At 48.0% G+C, this 20,688-nt stretch overlaps 1 protein-coding gene across 1 annotated transcript; it reads right to left on the bottom strand.

Moving 5' to 3' along the window:
• Positions 1-2,212: 2,212 nt before the first annotated feature.
• On the bottom strand, positions 2,213-14,307 carry LOC309564141 (complement C1r-B subcomponent-like; the record flags this gene model as incomplete). Its single annotated transcript, XM_082268770.1, has 5 exons — positions 2,213-2,604; positions 4,402-4,545; positions 9,260-9,446; positions 12,424-12,643; positions 14,303-14,307. The coding sequence occupies 5 exons, from the start codon at positions 14,305-14,307 to the stop codon at positions 2,213-2,215; spliced, it is 948 nt and encodes a 315-aa protein (XP_082124896.1).
• Between the last annotated feature and the right edge of the window lie 6,381 nt (positions 14,308-20,688).

Below are 20,688 nucleotides of genomic sequence, written 5' to 3'. Positions count from 1 at the left end.
GCACAGTACAGTCTGTGGACCTGACACTCATTGGCAGGCAACTGCAATTATATTACAGAGGAAAAATTAAATGATTTTTTTATCTGCAAGGTGCTGTGCCACCCTATATGAGTGGTGGGCAGTGGGCACAGTACGGTCTGTGGACCTGACACTCATTGGCAGGCAACTGCAATTATATTACAGAGGTAAAATTAAATGAATTTTTTATCTGCAAGGTGCTGTGCCACCCTATATGAGTGGTGGGCAGTGGGCACAGTACGGTCTGTGGACCTGACACACACTGGCAGGCAACTGCAATTATATTAAAGGGTAAAAATGTAATGACTTTTTTATCTGCAAGGTACTGTGCCACCCGATATGAGTGGTGTGCACACAGTACAGTCTGTATATATATATATATATATATATATATATATATATATAAAATATAAAAAAAAGCAGACTGATATACCAGCCCTAAAAAGGGCTTTTTGGGGTGCTGTCAGGATGCTGTCCTTACAGCAGGAGTGGACAGAGAACACTGGCCTAGCTAATGAATTCCCTATTAATTCAGCAGGAGCAGCACTCTCCCTGCTCTAACACTGCAGCTTCAGAATGACTCTGAGATGGATGCTGTCCTTGCTTTCTTATAGGAGGTGGGAGGGTCTGGGAGGGAGGGTATGCTGATTGGCTGGAATGTGTCTGCTGACTGTGAGGTTCAGGGTCAAAGTTTGCTCAATGATGATGTATAGGGGGCGGACCGAACATCGCATATGTTCGCCTGCCGAGGCGAACGCGAACAAGCGATGTTCGCCGGCGAATAGTTCGGGACATCTCTAATTAACACACAAATAGTATTCCCAGGGGCCCCAAGGTCCTCATATGCATACACTTCAAGTACCTGTGAAACACCATTATAGGCCCCCAGCCGCAGAAAACACTGGCTCAGAGACAAACCATTATCACAGGTACCACCATCCATAATAACGGGAGCCGTACCCAAGACAGGTCCCTACAAAACCTACCTTTTCTCACCTAATCATGACACATCTAAGGACCTCGTGCCCCGCCAGGCGCTATGACAAATCGCCAACCAATGACTGATAAAACAGCAAAGACCAAAACGCCATTAAACCATTTACTGTAAAGGAGGGGGGGGAGTTGTCCCCTCCAGGCTCTTCTCCAGACTGACTCCTTCCAACTACTTCCTATGCTCCCAAATCCTGAAGCCCCTCCTGCTCCTAACTTTCCACCAATACGGTAAAACTACCTATTTAGTTAACTATTACTCCCCCAACTCCTCCTATTCCCAAAAAACCCTTTCTACCCAGTCATGCCGGCCCTGCGTCTATGCTTCTCTTTTTACTCCGGGCCTCACTTTAGGGCTGAAGAACTGGCTTGGAGAAACTACAAAACGTCTTTTACGTTAAAGAACAAGTCTGGTTGAATGTGACTATGCAAGGACACCAACCGAGTTTCAAGCAGGATATGATTTAAAAAAAAAAAGAAGGTAAATCCTATTGCCACATTTTAGCTTATTGAGCTGCTGGGGCAAAATGTACTTTTTTTGACTAGATGGTGTTTTTTTGAGGTGTATTCAAGTAGGCTATTAAACCAAGTGCTCCTTCTTTTTGGTATTTTCATTATTTTTATTGATGTTCCTTTTGTAACCAGGGGTTAGTATCCTTTTTAGTAAGGCCCCTCCCCTGGGTGGGTGGAGTTAGTGAGCTCTATATATTATAGGGCAGGAGGAGCCTAGCGTAGAGGGTTATGGGAAATGACTACCCCAGGTATACTGACAAGTAAGCCTGTGAAGTAGGAAAAGAAGTCCCAGGAGCCGGCACATCACACAAAACCCTCATGTAAAGAGTGGAAGCATCGTCAGCCTAGACTGTGTCCAGGCCACACCCTTAACAAGTTTTTCCCCGCCCACAGGGCTTCTCATGACTAAGCCCTGTGGGTGAGGCGAAACATGTTGGGTGGCGTGGTCTGGAGGGAGTCTAGGCTGAGGCTACTTCCACTCTTTACTCTTTAGCTCCTTATGCATTAAATGATATGATAGCTTCCTGCTCCCACTTTCACCCGGATCACTTAGCAGAAGTTCAGCCCCCCTCCCCCCTCACCCTCTCTCTGGCTACAGCCTTCTAGGACACGTCACAGGTCCCAGAAGGCTGTGGTACCAACCACAAAGTGCAGCATGGCTCCTGGATGCAGAGCGGGAAGCCACAAGGACTCACATCCAGCTTCCCACATTAAACATGATGGTGACCCAAAAGACCAGCGAAAAACTGGCTCGGTTGAGGACAATGCTGGATCCCTGGACAGGTAAGTGTCCTTTTGTTATTTTCTTTCTAGGGGGAAGATCCTCTTTAAGGAGTAAATACTGAGCTTGTACAATACGATTGCAAGTTGTGTGGCCAGCATTTACCTTCAGGGTGTCGTAGGGACACGGAGCCCGCGGGTGGAAGTCTATGTCAAAAGTTTCCACAAAGGAGATGGAGATGCGGAACCCTTCTTCTACGCGGATGCTGTAGTTGCAGTTGAGGTCTGCAGGGTAAGGCTTGGGGTATCCCGGACTGTAGATATATCCAGTGTCCTCCGTGAACAGCTGACTGCTACAATCCACTGAGAGAAACAATACACAGAATTGTCCATCTGTTATCCTTATTACAACGTTCTATAGTCAGATCTACAGGGCCTTGAAAAAGTATTCACACCCCTTGTATCATTGATCATTTTCCTTCCACTTCACAATTATGGCCACTTTGTGTCGGTCTATCACATAAAATCCCAATAAAATACATTTACATTTTTGGTTGTAACATGACAACATGTGGGAAATGTCAAGGGGTGTGAATACTTTTTCAAGGCACTGTATGTCCTCACTGACACTCAGGGTTCCAGAACAATGACATACGAGCACTTATGGTCCTAGAAAAGAGACATATTGACACTCGGCGGTCTTAGAACAATGACACACTAACACTTGGGGACCTAGAACAATGACACACTGACACTTGGGGGTCCCAGAACAATGACACACTGACACTTGGGGGTCCCAGAACAATGACACACTGACACTCGGGGGTCCCAGAACAATGGCACACTGACACTTGGGGTCCCAGAACAATGACACATTGACACTTGGGGACCTAGAACAATGACACAATGACACTTGGGGTCCCAAACAATGACACACTGACACTTGAGGTCCCCGGACATTGACACACTGACACTTGGGGGTCCCAGAACAATGACACACTGACAGTCGGGGGACCCAGAACAATGACACACTGACACTTGGGGTCCCAGAACAATGACACACTGACACTTGGGGGTCCCAGAACAATGACACACTGACACTTGGGGGTCCCAGAACAATGACACACTGACACTTGGGGGTCCCAGAACAATGGCACACTGACACTTGGGGACCTAGAACAATGACACACTGACACTTGGGGGTCCCAGAACAATGACACACTGACACTTGAGGTCCCCGGACATTGACACACTAACACTTGGGGGTCCCAGAACAATGACACACTGACACTTGGGGGTCCCAGAACAATGACACACTGACACTTGGGGGTCCCAGAACAATGACACACTGACACTTGGGGTCCCAGAACAATGGCACACTGACACTTGGGGACCTAGAACAATGACACACTGACACTTGAGGTCCCCGGACATTGACACACTGACACTTGGGGGTCCCAGAACAATGACACACTGACACTTGAGGTCCCCGGACATTGACACACTAACACTTGGGGGTCCCAGAACAATGACACACTGACAGTCGGGGGACCTAGAACAGTGACACACTGACACTCAGGGGTCCCAGAACAATGACACACTGACACTTGGGGTCCCCAGAACAATGACACAATGACACTTAGGGACCTAGAACAGTGACACACTGACACTTGGGGGACCTAGAACAATGACACAATGACACTTAGGGACCTAGAACAGTGACACACTGACACTTGGGGGACCTAGAACAATGACACAATGACACTTAGGGACCTAGAACAATGACACACTGACACTCAGGGGTCCCAGAACAATGACACACTGACACTTGGGGTCCCCAGAACAATGACACAATGACACTTAGGGACCTAGAACAATGACTCACTGACACTTGGGGTCCCCAGAACAATGACACAATGACACTTAGGGACCTAGAACAATGACACACTGACACTTGGGGTCCCCAGAACAATGACACAATGACACTTAGGGACCTAGAACAATGACACACTGGATCTTGGGGACACAGAACAATCTCACACTGGCACTTGGGGGTCCCAGAACAATGACACAATGACACTTGGGGGTCCCAGAACAATGACTCACTGACACTTGGGGTCTTATCTAAAGAAAGCGGAAGATCGCAGATTGGAGACTTACCTCGGCAGGTTCTCTTGTCACTCTGTAGTTTGTATCCCGGCAGACAGGAGCAGAAGTAGCCCCCTATGTAGTTGTGGCAGACATGCTGGCATGGCGGGGTCCATGAAGCACTGATATCATTGGGGAGGGCGCACTCGTCATTGTCTGCATTGGGACAACAGAGGGTCCAAGATAAACGTTAGAACATTGAAATAAAAGGTAAAAAGAATGCACATGGAGGATAAGAAGAGACGGTGGGAATTGTTCTGTGAATGGAGCGGTACTCACATAGCAGAGATTTGGGAATTCCTATCATTAGTTACTCACATAAAAGAGCAGACGTGTGCAATTCGTTTTGTTCCGCATACAAATTTGGATGAATTTTCGATTATTCAGAGATTTGGAATGAAATAGTAACGAAAAGTAACGAATTTTGTTGGAATCCATTAAAATTAGTTTTGTCTATTCGTTTTCTAGCAAATTCCAACTTTTCAAAAAGATTGGAATTCGGGTCGGTCAAATAACGATCGCCAGATTCGAATTCTGTGTGAAGAAATAGCTGGTTGTTAAGCGGCAGGCCGGGAAGCCGGTCGCCCGCGTCCTTAACAACCACGAGTCATCAGCTGTCAGCGGTCTTCCCCACTGACAGAGGAATGTAAAGAAAAAAAGAAAAAAATGGCGGCAATTGCCCCGCAATCGAAAAAACGGCGTGGGGTAACGACAAAATTGAAAAAAAAAAAAAACGGCGTGGGGTCATGAAAAAAAAAAATGGCGCCCCCCCCCCCCAAAAAATCCATACCAGACCCTTATCCAAGCATGCAGCCTGGTAGGTCAGGAAAAGGGAGAGTGGCTTCAAGCAAGCGCCCCCCTCCTGAATCATGCCAGGCCACATGCCCTCAACATGGGGGGTAGGTGCTTTGGGGTGGGGGGGGCAAGAGCCATTTCCCCATAAACCTGGGCTGTGGTTGTCAGGGTCTGCGGGCTGGGGGCTTATCAGAAACTCCATCCTCCCCCCGATTGGAATGGGTAGTCCTTTTTAAAAATAGTGTCCCTAAATGTAAAACCATTGTCAATTACCACACCCGGTGACCCGAAAAATAGGAGACGGAGCGTTTTTTATTTTTTCTATTTTTCGGGTCCGGCGGGCGTCATGATTGACGATGGATTTACATTGAGGGACACTTTTTTAAAATAAAAAGCTGTTTCCTGTGGTTCTTACTTTTTGGCACTTTTTTGGTGAATGGGTAGAGGTATGATATACCCAATACCCATTCACATGGGGGGGGGGATGGGATCTGGGGGCTTCCAAATTCTGATAAGCCCCCCACCAGAAGAACCCCGACAACAACAGCACAGGGTTCTCAGGAAGAATTTCCTGACCTGCCGGGCTCCATGCTCAGATATGGGTCTGGTATGGATTTTGGGGGGGGGGGGCACGCCATTTTTTAAAAAATTTTGGGCCTGGTATGGACTTGGGGGGAGGGGGAGAGATTCTATGCCATTTTTTAAACATTATTCTATTGCCAGGCAATTTCCGGCAATCTTTTTTTTTTTTAATAAAGGATTTGTCAAAAACTGTTTCCTGTGGTTCTTACTTTTTGGCACTTTTTGGTGAATGGGTGGAGGTATGATGTACCCAATACCCATTCACATAGGGGAGGGGCCAGGATCTGGGGGCACCTTGTTAAAGGGGGCTTCAAGATTCTGATAAGTCCCCCGCCCACAGACCACCGACAACCACAGCACAGGGTTCTCGGGAAGACTTTCCTGACCTGCTGGGCTCCATGCTCAGATAAGGGTCTGGTATGGATTTTGGGGGGGGGGGGGGGGCACGTTATTTTTTTTTTTCAATTTTGGGCCTGGTATGGACTGGGGGGGGAGATTCCGCTGCATTTTTTTAAACTTTATTCTATTGCCGGCATTGTTTTCTATACATTCATCTGTCAGTGGGGAAGCCCGCTGACAGATGATGACTCAGGGTTGTTAAGGACGCGGGCGGCCGGCTTCCCAGACTGCTGCTTAACACAGTATTCAAATCGGTTGATAGTTTTTCGACCAATCTGAATTCTAATCGTTCTAAAAAACTGGAATTCGTTAGAAAATTAATAAATAAAACAAACTTTTAGGAAAATTAAACCAAACTAATTCTGAAACCAAACTAAACGACTTCCATAATGAAACGTAATTGGTAACATAACGAATTTATCCGAAACAAAACAAAACACATTTTTCCGGTCATCCGATGTCTAATAAAGGGGAAGGTTTTAAAAATCTGTCTGTTCTTCCTGCCATGTCCCTGGACAATCTCATTTCAAGGTAATGATCAGAGTTTGTTGATAGACACAAAGTTAATATTTAACATAATGGCACCCATAGGCCAGTGCCCAGGCCAGGAGGTTTAGAGGAGTGCCTTGAAATGTACACATTGTATTGACTTTCCTCATTTTGTTTACCCCAAACTCGCTCATCCATGTCTTTATGGACCTTGCTTTGTGCACTGGTCCAAATCATTTGGTTGAGGTGTGATTATGGTGTGGGGTTGTTTTTCAGGGGTTGGGCCCCTTAGTTCCAGTAAACGGAACACTTAAGGCATCAGCATACCAAGACATTTTGGACAATTTCATGCTCCCAACTTTGTGGGAGGAGTTTGGGGATGGCCCCTCCCTGTTCCAACATGGCTGTGCACCAGTGCACAAAGCAAGGTCCATAAAGACATGGATGAGCGAGTTTGGGGTGGAGGAACTTGACTGGCCTGCACAGAGTCCCGACCTCAACCCGATAGAACACCTTTAGGATGAATTAGAGCGGAGACTGCGAGCCAGGCCTTCTTGTCCAACATCAGTGCCTGACCTCACAAATGCGCTTCTGGAATAATGGTCAAACATTCCCATAGACACTCCTAAACCTTGTGGACAGCCTTCCCAGAAGAGTTGAAACTGTTATAGCTGCAAAGGGCGGAGCCAACTCAATATTGAACCCTACGGACTAAGACTGGGATGCCATTAAAGTTCAAGTGTGTGTAAAGGCAAGCGTCCCAATACTTTTGGCAATATAGTGTATATGCGGTGCATTTTATATACAACTATATAGATCAGACCAAAACGAGGGACAGATGAGGAGGAAAGAGGGACAGAGGGACTCTGTGCTGAATGAGGGGTCGTCCCTTAAAATCAGGGACAGTTGGGAGCTATGGTTCAGAAAGATGAAACCATTATTTGTTTGGAATGGAGCTCTGCATATAAAGTAAACCTCACACTGCTTCCAAATGCATTTTAACAATAGTTTTTATTTTAATAACCACATGACACCAGGAATGGAGCTTCTACAAGTTCCTCATCATTCTATTGTGTCCAAAGTTGGGATGAGGTTGGGTTTGGCTCTGGGTTCAGTCAGAACCCATGTTCGGGTCAACTCAGAAGTCAGCTTTCGGGCCAATGAGCTGCGAGTGGAGGCCAAAGAAGTTGGGATGTTCATGACATCATTGACCTAATATGACCTTGTAGCATCCTTACTGTTGTGAATGTTCAGCTGCGAGGCAGTGAATGATCGGCCCAGGAATGACAGCTGCCTTCCGGGTTTGGCTGAACCCACATTGGGACCAAACCAACGTGACTAAACCCAACCTCAACACTAGTCTAGAGCATTGGTCTCCAAACTGCACCCCTACGTGCCTGGGACACTATTCCCCCAATTTACAACAGTGATGAGGCACCATTTCTCCCACTGGCACCATCAATGGGGCACTATTCCTTTCACTGACACCATCAATGGGGCACTATTCCTTTCACTGACACCATCAATGGGGCACTATCCCTTCCATTGACACCATCCATGGGGCACTATTCCTTCCACTGACACTATTGATGAAGCACTTTATCTCCCACTGACACCATTGATGGGACACAATCCCTCCCGCTGACACTATTGATGGGCCAAACTGCGGCCCAGGGGTCAGATGCTGCCCTTTGCTGGAGTTTCCCCAGCTACTGGGACACTATTCCTCCAACTGACACCAATGATGAGGCACTATTTCTTCCACTGACACCATCAATAGGGCACTATTTCTCCCACTGACACCTTTGATAGGGGCACAATTTTTCCACTGACACCATCGATGGGGCACTATTCCTCCCACTGACACCACTGATGGGGCACTATTCCTCCAACTGACACCAATGATGGGACACTATTCCTCCCATTGATACCAATAATGGGGCACTATTCCTCTAACTGACACCAATGATGGGGCACTATTCCTCCCACTGATACCAATGATGGGGCACTATTCCTCCCACTGACACCAATGATGGGGCACTATTCCTCTAACTGACACCAATGATGGGACACTATTCCTCCCACTGATACAAATGATAGGGAAATATTCCTCCCACTGATACCAATGATGGGGCACTATTCCTTCCACTGATACCAATGGTGGGGCACTATTCCTCCCACTGATTCCACTGATGGGGCACTATTTCTCCCACTGAAACCATTGATGGGGCATTATTCCTCCCACTGACATTATTGATGGGGCTTTCTTTCTTTCACTGACACCATCGAAGGGGCACTATTCCTCCCACTAAAACCAATAATGGGTCACTGTTTACTCTCACTGATGCTGGGGCATATTCTACTCCCACTGACCATTGTCTGCCCCTTAAGGCCTGAAGGACAGTAAACTATCCCTTTACCTAAAATGTTTGGAGACCCCTGTACTAGGGAAGTGTGATAAGGTAGAGCCATGACAAAATGAAAATCGCCAACCACTCCGATCATCTACGTCTTTAGCTGTAATTCTGATCTGCACAACCAGAGAGGTGTAGGGACCGCAGCCAGATTATACACAAAGCAACCTAAACAGGAGCCCAATACCTACCCACTGCCTGGTAATAGGCTTGGAATCCTGGGTAAAGGATGGCGGAGCCATGCTCCTCATTGGAAAAGTCAGACTGGAATTCAATTCTCATTTGGTTGCCTTCAGAGAGAAATAGCCGGTGACCAGGGTGGGACTTAGACTTGGGTGGACCACAGAACTGCCCCAGTTCCTTGTTGTCTGCCCAAACCTGCCGAAAGAAGATTGGGATAAAATTGGTGGGTGCAAAATATGAAACTGATCACAAAAAAGTAAAAACTTAAAGAAAAGTAATTTCTTTATTTTCCCACTTATTTAAATGTAACTTATCATTGAGTTAGGGTGTTGGACTTCAAGCTTGGTGGACGTTCCAAATGAATTAGATGATTACTGAGGCAGCTCTCGTATGGTTGACAGGGCTCCTATAGGTTCCCTGGGAGAATCAATGTATGTGAAGTGAAATGATGATGGTATCAAGCCACAGGGACTGGTCCAGATATAATAATTATTTACTACAATAAAAGAGTCTATCAAGAGTTGACTCCCAACGCGTTTGGGGAGTTATCCACAAATACCTCTTCATCCGGGCTTAAGCTGGATACACACTATCCAACTTTTGTGGTTAGATTTCCTTCAGATTTACCTTTTCTATGTAGTGCAAGGGCCGGCCAGATTGCATACAAATTGAAAGTGTTTAGGTTTGACCTCATATTATATGGTTTTGGTAAGTCTAAAGGAAAAAGTCTTCAGAAAATCTTATAGTGTGTATGGCCCATTAGGTTTATTGGGCAGGAGAAATCTGGACCGTTGATTGATGTTTGGGTTTAATTCATAGTAATCTGTAGTTAGAAAGTTTATCAAAGTATATCATAAGGCAACATTTGTTTTAGTTTTCGATAGAGTGGTGAGGGATTAGAACCCCTGTCAGTTTTTATTGCTGTCTTGGTCCTCTCTGTTTGTTCTGTTTACCATTATCATTGAAAGTGAAAGAAAACTCTAACTTTTGGGTTGTCCCCAGAAAAGTATTACAGGAGAAATCTTCCAATGTGGACACTAGTGACCTGGGGGGCCCCAAGGAATTCCCTTAATTTGCAGCAATTTCCTCTCACTTGCTGTTTGGCTATGGGACAGGAAGTGAAGGGGAATTCTCCCCAATGGAACACCAATGGCAAAAAAAAACAAAAACATTTAACAAAAGTTATAACTCCTACCTTAGTCTATTTTGCCTATGATTCTACTTTACATCAGGTTGTCTGGCAGCAATAGAATTGAAAAGGTAGACATATCAGAGATTTCCTAAAGCTGGAGAGTGGAAAACCTGGTGCAGCTGTGCATGGCACCCAATCAGCTTCTAACTTCAGCTTCTTTGATTAGGCTTTGACAAAACAACCTGGAAGCTGATTGGTTTCCATGCACAGCTGCACCAGATTTTGCAGTTTTAGTAAATCAACCCCATGTGGACTGGCAATGCTGAGCAATCCTATGTCACACAGACTGAAGCCTCGTACACACGCAACGAATTTCCGCCGACCGGTCGTCCGTCTTTTGTCCAGAGTGGTGTTTGTTGGTTGGAATGTGTTTTAGACTGCACACAAATTTTCCCGTACGACAGAATTCTATTTTAGAAGTGATGTCATGTGTTGGATTGCTTTCTATGTGTTTTTTCATCTCTGAGCATGCCTAGTCTTGCTCATAAGATTTTTCCCCGTCAAAATCTGTACTAATGAGACGAAAATCGGACGTGTGTTGACGGACGACAAAAATTTTATAGCCTGCACACCAGAATTTTTTTGGCCGAAAAGTCGGAGTCGGTTGTCGGAAGCATCATACTAACAAGCCGAAAATCGGCAGATCGGTCGTCGGACGAAATTTCCCGGCCAAATTTCTAATCGTGTGTACGGGGCTTTACTGAACTGAAACAGTCGCTGTGGTTTATCCTGTTATCTCAGCAGCTGTTCAGCCAAGAAGTCCTTGTATAAAAAGTAAAATATTTGAGCTGCTAAACCAGTTGCTGAGAAGACCTGTGCAGATAATCACACTTAAAGAAATACCACTAAAGGTCCAGTTAACATCTAGTCCATGTACATTGTTTTCTATCTGAAACCCTAAAGAAATGGATGTTTTTGGACCCTTGAAACAGACTGGCTCCTCTTTTCATTGCCCCCCTGACCCATGCTGGAATAAAGTCATATCTGGGCCTTTTAGTATTGGTCTAGAACTTCAATTTACAATCCACTACAAGCCGAGGAGACCAAGCAGATCCTCTTGTTTGTAGAAACCCAGGAACCAGATCACCTTCATCATATGTGTAAAACACAAGGCCCGCTGACTAAATCTGGCCCACCAGGCCATTTATGTGGCCGTTGCACCTCTCCTGTAGCTGTGGAACCCTCCTTGTCTCAACCCCCAACCTTGTCTCAACCTATCTCTCCTTGTCTCAACCCCCAACCTTGTCTCAACTTGTCCCTCCTTATCTCAACCCCCAAACTTGTCTCAGCTGTTGGCGGCAGAGAGGAATACAGGATTCCTCCTACAGATCCTGTGCTTCTCTCAGCAACTGCAGAACCCCCTCTTCTCCCCTGGTCTCAGCCTTCAGAAGACCAGCTGATTCCAGCCCTCTGCTGGTCCTCCTTTAGACCCTGCACTTTCTGCTTCCCAAATTTTCCCCCAGCTTCATCCCAGCAGCCCAAAGTAAAAGAGAGTGCACTAAGATGGAAGAGATGGTGGGAGATTCTTGACTTCAAATGTAAGCTGGAGGGGGGGGGGGGGGTTGCTCTGGACATCGAGTCCTACAGATCCAACCGACCCTTTGAGGGCAACCATAATTCTGATGCAGCCCGTGATGAATTTGAGTTTGTCACGTCTCACCTACATCAACATCATTACATTAAAAATGTATGGTAATCCCAATAAGATAACCTTGCTGCTCCAGAGCTGTCTTTTCACTTTCCTTAATTAGTCGAATATTTGGGGTCAGGAACGATGAACACTTTGACCTAGCAGCGCCTGTGTGCAAGTTGGCGAGTTTTCCCCATGCTTGTTTTTGGGTTCCTACAAGAACGCTGGTTTCTGCCCATTACCGAAGAGACTGTAAATAATTTATCTTTCTGTACTGCAAACATTGTTAATAAAAACAATAAGGAAAATACATTTCTTAGTATATATATATATATATGTGCCTTTGATACCTTAACAAAGTCATAGGTACATCCGTCCGATGGCTCGATGTCAAACACCAGGAACTTCAGGGAAATGTGGTATCCTTTGGGGACGGCAATATTCCAGGTGCTGTGATTGTTGTTGGGATATGTTTTCAGGTAATTGGGGGATGTGATGAGCCCATACTGAGATCTCTTGGCTGGAGAGCAGGAGACACCTCCAAGAAGAAGAAGAAGCACCAAAAATAACCTAAACAACAAAGCCAAAAGTTTCATGCCAGGGAAAACTATGGTTGGTGCCACAAAGGTAGAACTTCTGTTACTTATTTATTGCAGTCATTAGGAAGATCTCCCTCACTTTTTATGACAACGGGACATGAAATGAGTGGGAAGGCACCACCGGGACAGGAAGACCCATAAACCAGCATCTGTGTTTTTTCTGGTGCATAGCCGCTAGCACTTCGGGTATTTTACCTGGAATGCTGGCACCACAGCCAATCAGGAGATAGTTCTCCTGATTTGAAGCTTTAAATTGTAAGGGAAATGTGGCTTAGAGTTCAAGCAGTGCACCATTACACATAAGAACCAGCATAGTGTTGGCTTGACTGTATCCTCGTGCCAAGTGTCTTTGGTACTTGCCACTTCAGTCTTTGTACCTCCTTAGTTCCACTGTGCTCCAGTGTTTGGGTGCTTCATCTGTGGCTGCCTCCAACCCCAAGTCCACACTGACCACAGTGATCCCTGAGATTCCAGTCCAACCCACAGTATTCTGTTTCATCTACTGACTTCAGTGCGTTCCTGTCCATCCGCTGATTCCAGTGCACCCAGAGCATCCAGTGTCTTTTAGTGATTCCTGTGCACCCCTATGCATCCCATGAGTGCAGTGCATCCCAGAGCATCCTGTGTCTCTACTGACTCTTATGCACCCCACGACTCCAATGCACCCCAGAGCATCCAGTGTCTTTGCTGACCTCCGTGCACCCCATGACTTGAGTGCACCCCAGTGTCTTCCAGTGATCCGTATTCACCCCTATGCACCCCATGACAGCAAGGCATCCAAGAACATTCTGTGTCTTTCCTGACTCCTATGCACCCCATGACTGCAGTGCACTCCAGAGCATCCTGTGTCTCTACTGACTCTTATGCACCCCACGACTCCAATGCACCCCAGAGCATCCAGTGTCTTTGCTGACCTCCGTGCACCCCATGACTTGAGTGCACCCCAGTGTCTTCCAGTGATCCGTATTCACCCCTATGCACCCCATGACAGCAAGGCATCCAAGAACATTCTGTGTCTTTCCTGACTCCTATGCACCCCATGACTGCAGTGCACTCCAGAGCATCCAGTGTCTTCTAGTGATTCCTTTCCCCCCCTAGGCACCCCATGCCAGCAGGGTATCCCAGAACTTCCTGTGTCTTTACTGACTCCTATGCACCCCATGACTGCAGTGCACTCCAGAGCATCCAGTGTCTTCTAGTGATTCGCCCCCCCCCCAGGCACCCCATGCCAGCAGGGCATCCCAGAACATCCTGTGTCTTAACTGACCCCTATGCACCCCATCACTTGAGTGCACCCCAGAGCATCCAGTGTCTTCTTGTGATCCCTACTGACTCCTATGCACCCCATGACTGCAGTGCACCCCAGAGCATCTGGTATTTTCACTGGTCCCTATGCATCTCAAAACTTGAGTGCACCCCGGGGCATCCAGTGTCTTCTAGTGATATCTACTCACCCATATACACCCCATGCCAGCAGGGCATCCCAGAACATCCTGTGTCTTTATTGACTCTTATGCATCCCATGACTGCAGTGCACTCCAGAGCATCCGGTGTCTTCACTGACCCCTATGCACCCCATGACTTGTGTGTACCCCAGAGCATCTAGTGTCTTCTAGTGATCCATACTCACCCCATGGTAGCAGGGCATCCCAAAACATCCTGTGTCTTTAATTACTTCACTGTACCCCATGACTGCATTACACCCCAGAGCATCCAGTGTATTCTAGGCATCCATGTGTATCTCTATGCACCCCATGTCTGCAGTGCACCCCAGAGTGTCCTGTTTTAGCAAGTGAGACCACTATCCCCCGAGATTCCAGTCCACCCCAGAGTATCCTGTGCCATCTACTGACTCCAGCATGTCCCTGTGCATGCATTGACTCCAGTGCACCCCAGAGCATCCAGTGTCTTCCAGGCATCCCTGTGTATCTCTATGCATTCTATGTCTGCAGTACACTCCGAAGTATCCTGTTTTAGCTATTGACACCACTGTTCCCCAAGATTCCAGTCCACCCCAGAGTATCCTGTGCCATCTGCTGAGCATTTTGTGTCTCTACTGACTCATATGCACCCCATGACTGCAGTGCACCCCAGAGCACCCAGTATCTTCTAATGATCCCTATTCACCCCTATGCACCCCATGACTGCAATGCACCCCAAAACATCCTGTGTCTCTTCTGACTCCTATGCACCCCATGACTGCAGAGCACCCCAGAACATCCTGTGTCTCTACTGACTCCTATGCACCCCATGTCTGCAGTGCACCCCAGAGCATCTGGTGTTTTCACTGGTCCCTAGGCACCTCAAGACTTGAGTGCACCCCGGAGTATCCAGTGTCTTTTAGTAAAGCCTGTGCTCCCCTATGCATCCCATGACTGCAGTGCACCCCAAAGCATCCTGTGTCTCTACTGACCCCTGTGCACCCTGTAACTTCATTGCGCTACAGAGCTCACATCGCTTTTCAGAGGTGCGGCAATAATTGTTGCACGTGTTAACAAGCTGTACATGATTTTATAGGAATCTTAGAGGTGCCAGAACTTTGTATTTCATATCTACAATTATTAGCTGAATACTTTTGATACAAGGATACATTTGTATACATCAGACAGTACTGGGTCCCCGGTGTCGCTGGGCCCCATAGCACTCACATGATCCGCTATGGCTCTAGGTTGTAATTACTGGGTTATAAAATACTTTGTTTCTCTTGTTATTAGCCACTCTTGATACTTTTAAGTTTAAAAGCCAATACAGTATCAAACCAAATAGGAGAATGTAAACTCCTGGGGGGCGGGGACTGATGTGAACGTACAATATGTAAATTGTTGGTTGCTATATAAAATGCTGCAATCAATAAAAAACAAATAAATAAACAAATAAATAAACAAATAAATAAACAACAGGATACAATTGTATCATTTGAACACAGGGAGAGTGTTCAATGTTTGAAATCAGGGATATTTCTGGACCAATGACTTCATAAATTCTGGAATTGCCAGAAGCTACACCGGTGCAGCCTCTGAACAGATCATTTCATCTTATTCTGCAGACTATTGCATCTAATCAGTTTTAGCTGGTAATATCAAAAATGTGATCCATGCGACTGTAATACTTACATTCTCCCTGTGCCTCTTGCGAGTTAATTCCTTAGAAATGAAAGTTTCAGCAGCAAACGGTGGATGGGGGGGGGGGGGGGGGGTCGGGAGGGTGGAGAAGAGGAGGAGATCAGAAGATTGAAGAGAACATTAATGACCCAAAATCTCTGCTGGAGTTTCAGTCTCTGTCCTGTGCTGACCTCTGCTGTACAAACAGAGAATTACAGTGTGGCCAAGGAAATTATAGACTCTGAATGCGACTTTGAAATCGTGCTACTTCACTTTAAGTCACACGATTTTAAAACCACGGATCAATGCGATTTCAGGTGCGACTTCATGAACAGACGTCTATGCAATTCGCACGTGAAATCGCAAAAAATGGTGCAGGATCCTTTTTTTCAAATCGGTGTGGCGCCCCAAAGTCGGAGTCGCACTAATTTGAACAGTTCCATTGCCGACAATAGGGTGTGACTTGTCATGGGGTGCCACACCCATTTGACTTTTGGGGTGCCACACCAATTTGACTTTTTTCAAATCAGTGTGGCACCCCAAAGTCGGAGTCGCACTTTTGAACAGTTCCATTGCCGACAATAGGCTGTGACTTGTCATGCGTTTTGAAACTCTCAAATCGCATGACAAGTCGCATTGGCGTGAACAGGGACTTAAAAGGTAACTCCACTTTTGTGGGGGAAAAAATAGCAAATAGCACAAATAATCTAGCGTATCCAATTGCTACACAAGTCAAATTGTAATTGAAAGTAATTAAAAATTATTTTTCCTTTTCAGCCTGCAGCAGCTGTCATTTTCTGTAAAATGAAATATGGGCACCTGGAGGCGCTCTGTACGCAGAATGTATACAGAACCTGCTAGTGTGATTGGCTCACTGGTTTTCATAAAATCTGCACTAAGATACAAGTCAGATTTTGGGCATCCCCTGCAACATTTTTGGTGAGATACTTCAAAAGGGAAATCACATCAAAAGGAATGCAAACCCTACCACTTTCCTCATTAGAGCCCTGCAAGTGAAGCAGTTGATTGATAATGATAAAGTCACTCCCATTTAGCCCATGTTCACATTGGTCCAATTTGACATGCGATTTTCTGGCAATTGCACCGTCTGAATAGGTCCGACGCCAAGTTTGTGGTGCAGCACCAATTCAAAAAAGTAGTTTCTGTACTACTTTTGGGGGGGGGGGGATGAGTTCCATAGACATCTGTGCAGCAACCTGCACAGATGTCTGTGAAATTGCCCCCGAAGTCAGACTGAAATGCCGGCTCGGCTTGAAATCGTGCGAGTTCAGCTAAACTCGCATAATTTCAAAACGGCCTCAGTGTGAACCTGGGCTTACATTCACTTGGCACATGGACACAAAGAAACAAACAACTATTTCTTCAGGATAACAAAAGGTAGGAATCTGCTACAAGGTTTATTGAAATCCCTGCAGGGCCGTGCAGAGACCTTTGGAGGGGCAGGTGGTCAGAGTATAAAAGGGGCATATGGAACAGGGCTTTAAATAGGGCAGGTTTGGGGGGTGATCAGTGACTGCGGATATGGTGTGGGGGGGTGATCAAGGGCTACGGACATGGTGCAGGGTATGATAAGAGGCTGTGGACATGGTGCAGGGGGAGATAAGAGGCTGTGGACATGGTGCAGGTGGTGGTCTGGTTAGAGGCAATGGAAATGGTGCGGGGGGTGGTCAGAGGCTGCAGACATGGTGCAGGTGATGGTCTGGTCAGGGGCTGCGGACATGGTGCAGGGGGTGGTCAGAGGCTGTGGACATGGTGCAGATGGTGGTCAGAGGCTGCAGACATGGTGCAGGGGGTGGTCAGAGGCTGCGAACATGGTGTAGGGGGTGGTAAGAGGCTGTGGACATGGTGCAGATGGTGGTCAGTGGCTGCGGACATGGTGCAGGGGGTGATAAGAGGCTGCTGACATGGTGCAGGTGATGGTCTGGTAAGAGGCTGTGGACATGGTGCAGGGGGTGGTCTGGCCAGTGGCTGTGGACATGGTGCAGGGGGTGGTCGGCGGCTGTAGACATGGTGCAGGTGGTGGTCAGAGGCTGCGGACATGGTGCAGGAGGTGGTCTGGTGAGAGGCAGCAGACATGGTGCAGGGGGTGGTAAGAGGCTGTGGACATGGTGCAGGGGGTGGTTGGCGGCTGTGGACATGGTGCAGGTGGTGGTCAGAGGCTGCGGACATGGTGCAGGAGGTGGTCTGGTAAAAGGCAGCAGACATGGTGCAGGGGGTGGTAAGAGGCTGTGGACATGGTGCTCTGGTCAGAGGCTGCGGACATGGTACAGGGGATGGTAAGAGGCTGTGGACATGGTGCAGGGGGTGGTAAGAGGCTGTGGACATGGTGCAGGTGGTGGTCTGTTCAGAGGCTGCGGACATGGTACAGGGGATGGTAAGAGGCTGCAGACATGGTGCAGGGGATGATAAGAGGCTGCGGACATGGTGCAGGGGTAGGTAAGAGGCTGCGGACATGGTGCAGGTGGTGGTCTAGTCAGAGGCTGCGAACATGGTGCAGGCACATGCAGGCACTGTCAGCCCACCGCCATACTGTTTATGGGCCCCACTTCGGAAATTTGGGTTTGATAAAAGGGCGCTTTGGGCATTAAGGGGCAAAGAGGCAGGTGCTCAAGGTGGTGGTCAGAGGCTGCGGACATGGTGCAGGAGGTGGTCTGGTGAGAGGCAGCAGACATGGTGCAGGGGGTGGTAAGAGGCTGTGGACATGGTGCAGGGGGTGGTTGGCGGCTGTGGACATGGTGCAGGTGGTGGTCAGAGGCTGCGGACATGGTGCAGGAGGTGGTCTGGTAAAAGGCAGCAGACATGGTGCAGGGGGTGGTAAGAGGCTGTGGACATGGTGCTCTGGTCAGAGGCTGCGGACATGGTACAGGGGATGGTAAGAGGCTGTGGACATGGTGCAGGGGGTGGTAAGAGGCTGTGGACATGGTGCAGGTGGTGGTCTGTTCAGAGGCTGCGGACATGGTACAGGGGATGGTAAGAGGCTGCAGACATGGTGCAGGGGATGATAAGAGGCTGCGGACATGGTGCAAGGGGTGGTAAGAGGCTGTGGACATGGTGCAGGTGGTGGTCTGCTCAGAGGCTGCGGACATGGTGCAGGGGGTGGTAAGAGGCTGCGGACATGGTGCAGGTGGTGGTCTGTTCAGAGGCTGCGGACATGGTGCAGGGGTAGGTAAGAGGCTGCGGACATGGTGCAGGTGGTGGTCTAGTCAGAGGCTGCGAACATGGTGCAGGGGGTGGTCAGAGGCTGCGGACATGGTGCAGGGGGTGGTAAGAGGCTGCGGACATGGTGCAGGTGGTGGTCTGGTCAGAGGCTGCGGACATGGTGCAGGGGGTGGTCAGAGGCTGTGGAGTGGTTCAGGGTCTGGTCTTACCTGCTGATGTGACAACGAGGCACCGTTGCTGTGCTGAGACCAAGGGCTTCACTTTCACAAATTGGCACCAGGTGGTGCCATTACGTCACTACGTATGCGCCCCCTCTACCGTGCATGTACGAGCTTTCCCGAGCCCAGCAGGCTTCACGATAGGCACATGCAGGCACTGTCAGCCCACCGCCATACTGTTTATGGGCCCCACTTCGGAAATTTGGGTTTGATAAAAGGGCGCTTTGGGCATTAAGGGGCAAAGAGGCAGGTGCTCAAGCCCCCCCCCCTGTACGTGCCTGCAATGTACAGAGACCACCCGGGGGGGGGGGGGGTTTCTTAAAAAAAAAATTGCGAAGTCACATCAACTAATCTTTCAGATTCTCAGCGTAACAATTTTTAATTCTCATGCTGCTAGCATTAGTAAATAGATAGAAGATGTATTATATTTACTTGTGTAGCACTGCCCCCTTGAGGACTACTGGATAATACACTCTCAGGTAAGGGGTGGATCCAAGGGGGGGGCAACGGGTCAATTGCCCCTCCCCCCGACATCCAAAGGAGCTTCCCTATTTGCCTTGAAAGTGGCCCTGACAATAGCACCGCAGAGCACACAGGAAGCAGCACTGTATTACACAGCCAGCAGAGAGAGGGTGGGGCCGGGAGCTCCACTGATGCTTTGACTCCACCCCTTTCAGCCTGTGCACTCGGTATTGAACCATTGTAATAGGAGCCGAGAGCCCCGCCCCCGGACTTCTGCATTGCTCAGCCAGCAAAGAGGGGGCAGGGCCAGGAGCTCCACTGATGCTCTGACCCCGCCCCATGCAGCCTATGTACTCTGGATGGAGTAGAAGGAGAGAAGATTTGAGTGGATGCCCCGCCCCCGGACCTCTAAAAGTGCCTGATGGCCAGGTATGTTTTTCCCTCTATAGACAGCATGATTGCTAACCTGAAACCCTGCGCTGTTCAAGTGCAAATCTGTGCATTTCTGAAAGGTCTCTGACCATCTTCTGTACTTTGTCCCCCATTTCTGTCTCCTGTACTGTGTCCTTCATCTCTGACCATCTACTGTACTGTGTCCCCCATCTCTGACCATCTCCTGTACTGTGTCCCCCATCTCTGTCTCATGTGTGTCCCCCATCTCTGACCATCTCCTGTACTGTGTCCCCCATCTCTGTCTCATGTGTGTCCCCCATCTCTGTCTCCTGTACTGTGTCCCCCATCTCTGTCTCCTATACTGTGTCCCCCATCTCTGTCTCCTATACTGTGTCCCCCATCTCTGTCTCCTGTACTGTGTCCCCCATCTCTGTCTCCTGTACTGTGTCCCCATCTCTGTCTCCTATACTGTGTCCCCCATCTCTGTCTCTTGTACTGTGTCCCCAATCTGTCTCCTGTATTGTGTCTCCCATCTCTGACCATCTCCTGTACTGTGTCCCCCATCTCTGTCTCCTGTACTGTGTCCCCCATCTCTGTCTCCAATACTGTGTCCCCATCTCTGTCTCCCCTTTACTGTGTCCCCCATCTCTGTCTCTTGTACT

Source organism: Pelophylax lessonae, assembly GCF_965119305.1.
Source record: "Pelophylax lessonae genome assembly, chromosome: 9".
NCBI lineage: Eukaryota > Metazoa > Chordata > Amphibia > Anura > Ranidae > Pelophylax > Pelophylax lessonae.
The sequence above is the reverse complement of the archived record's forward strand: the minus strand, read 5'-3'. Positions and strand labels throughout refer to the sequence as shown.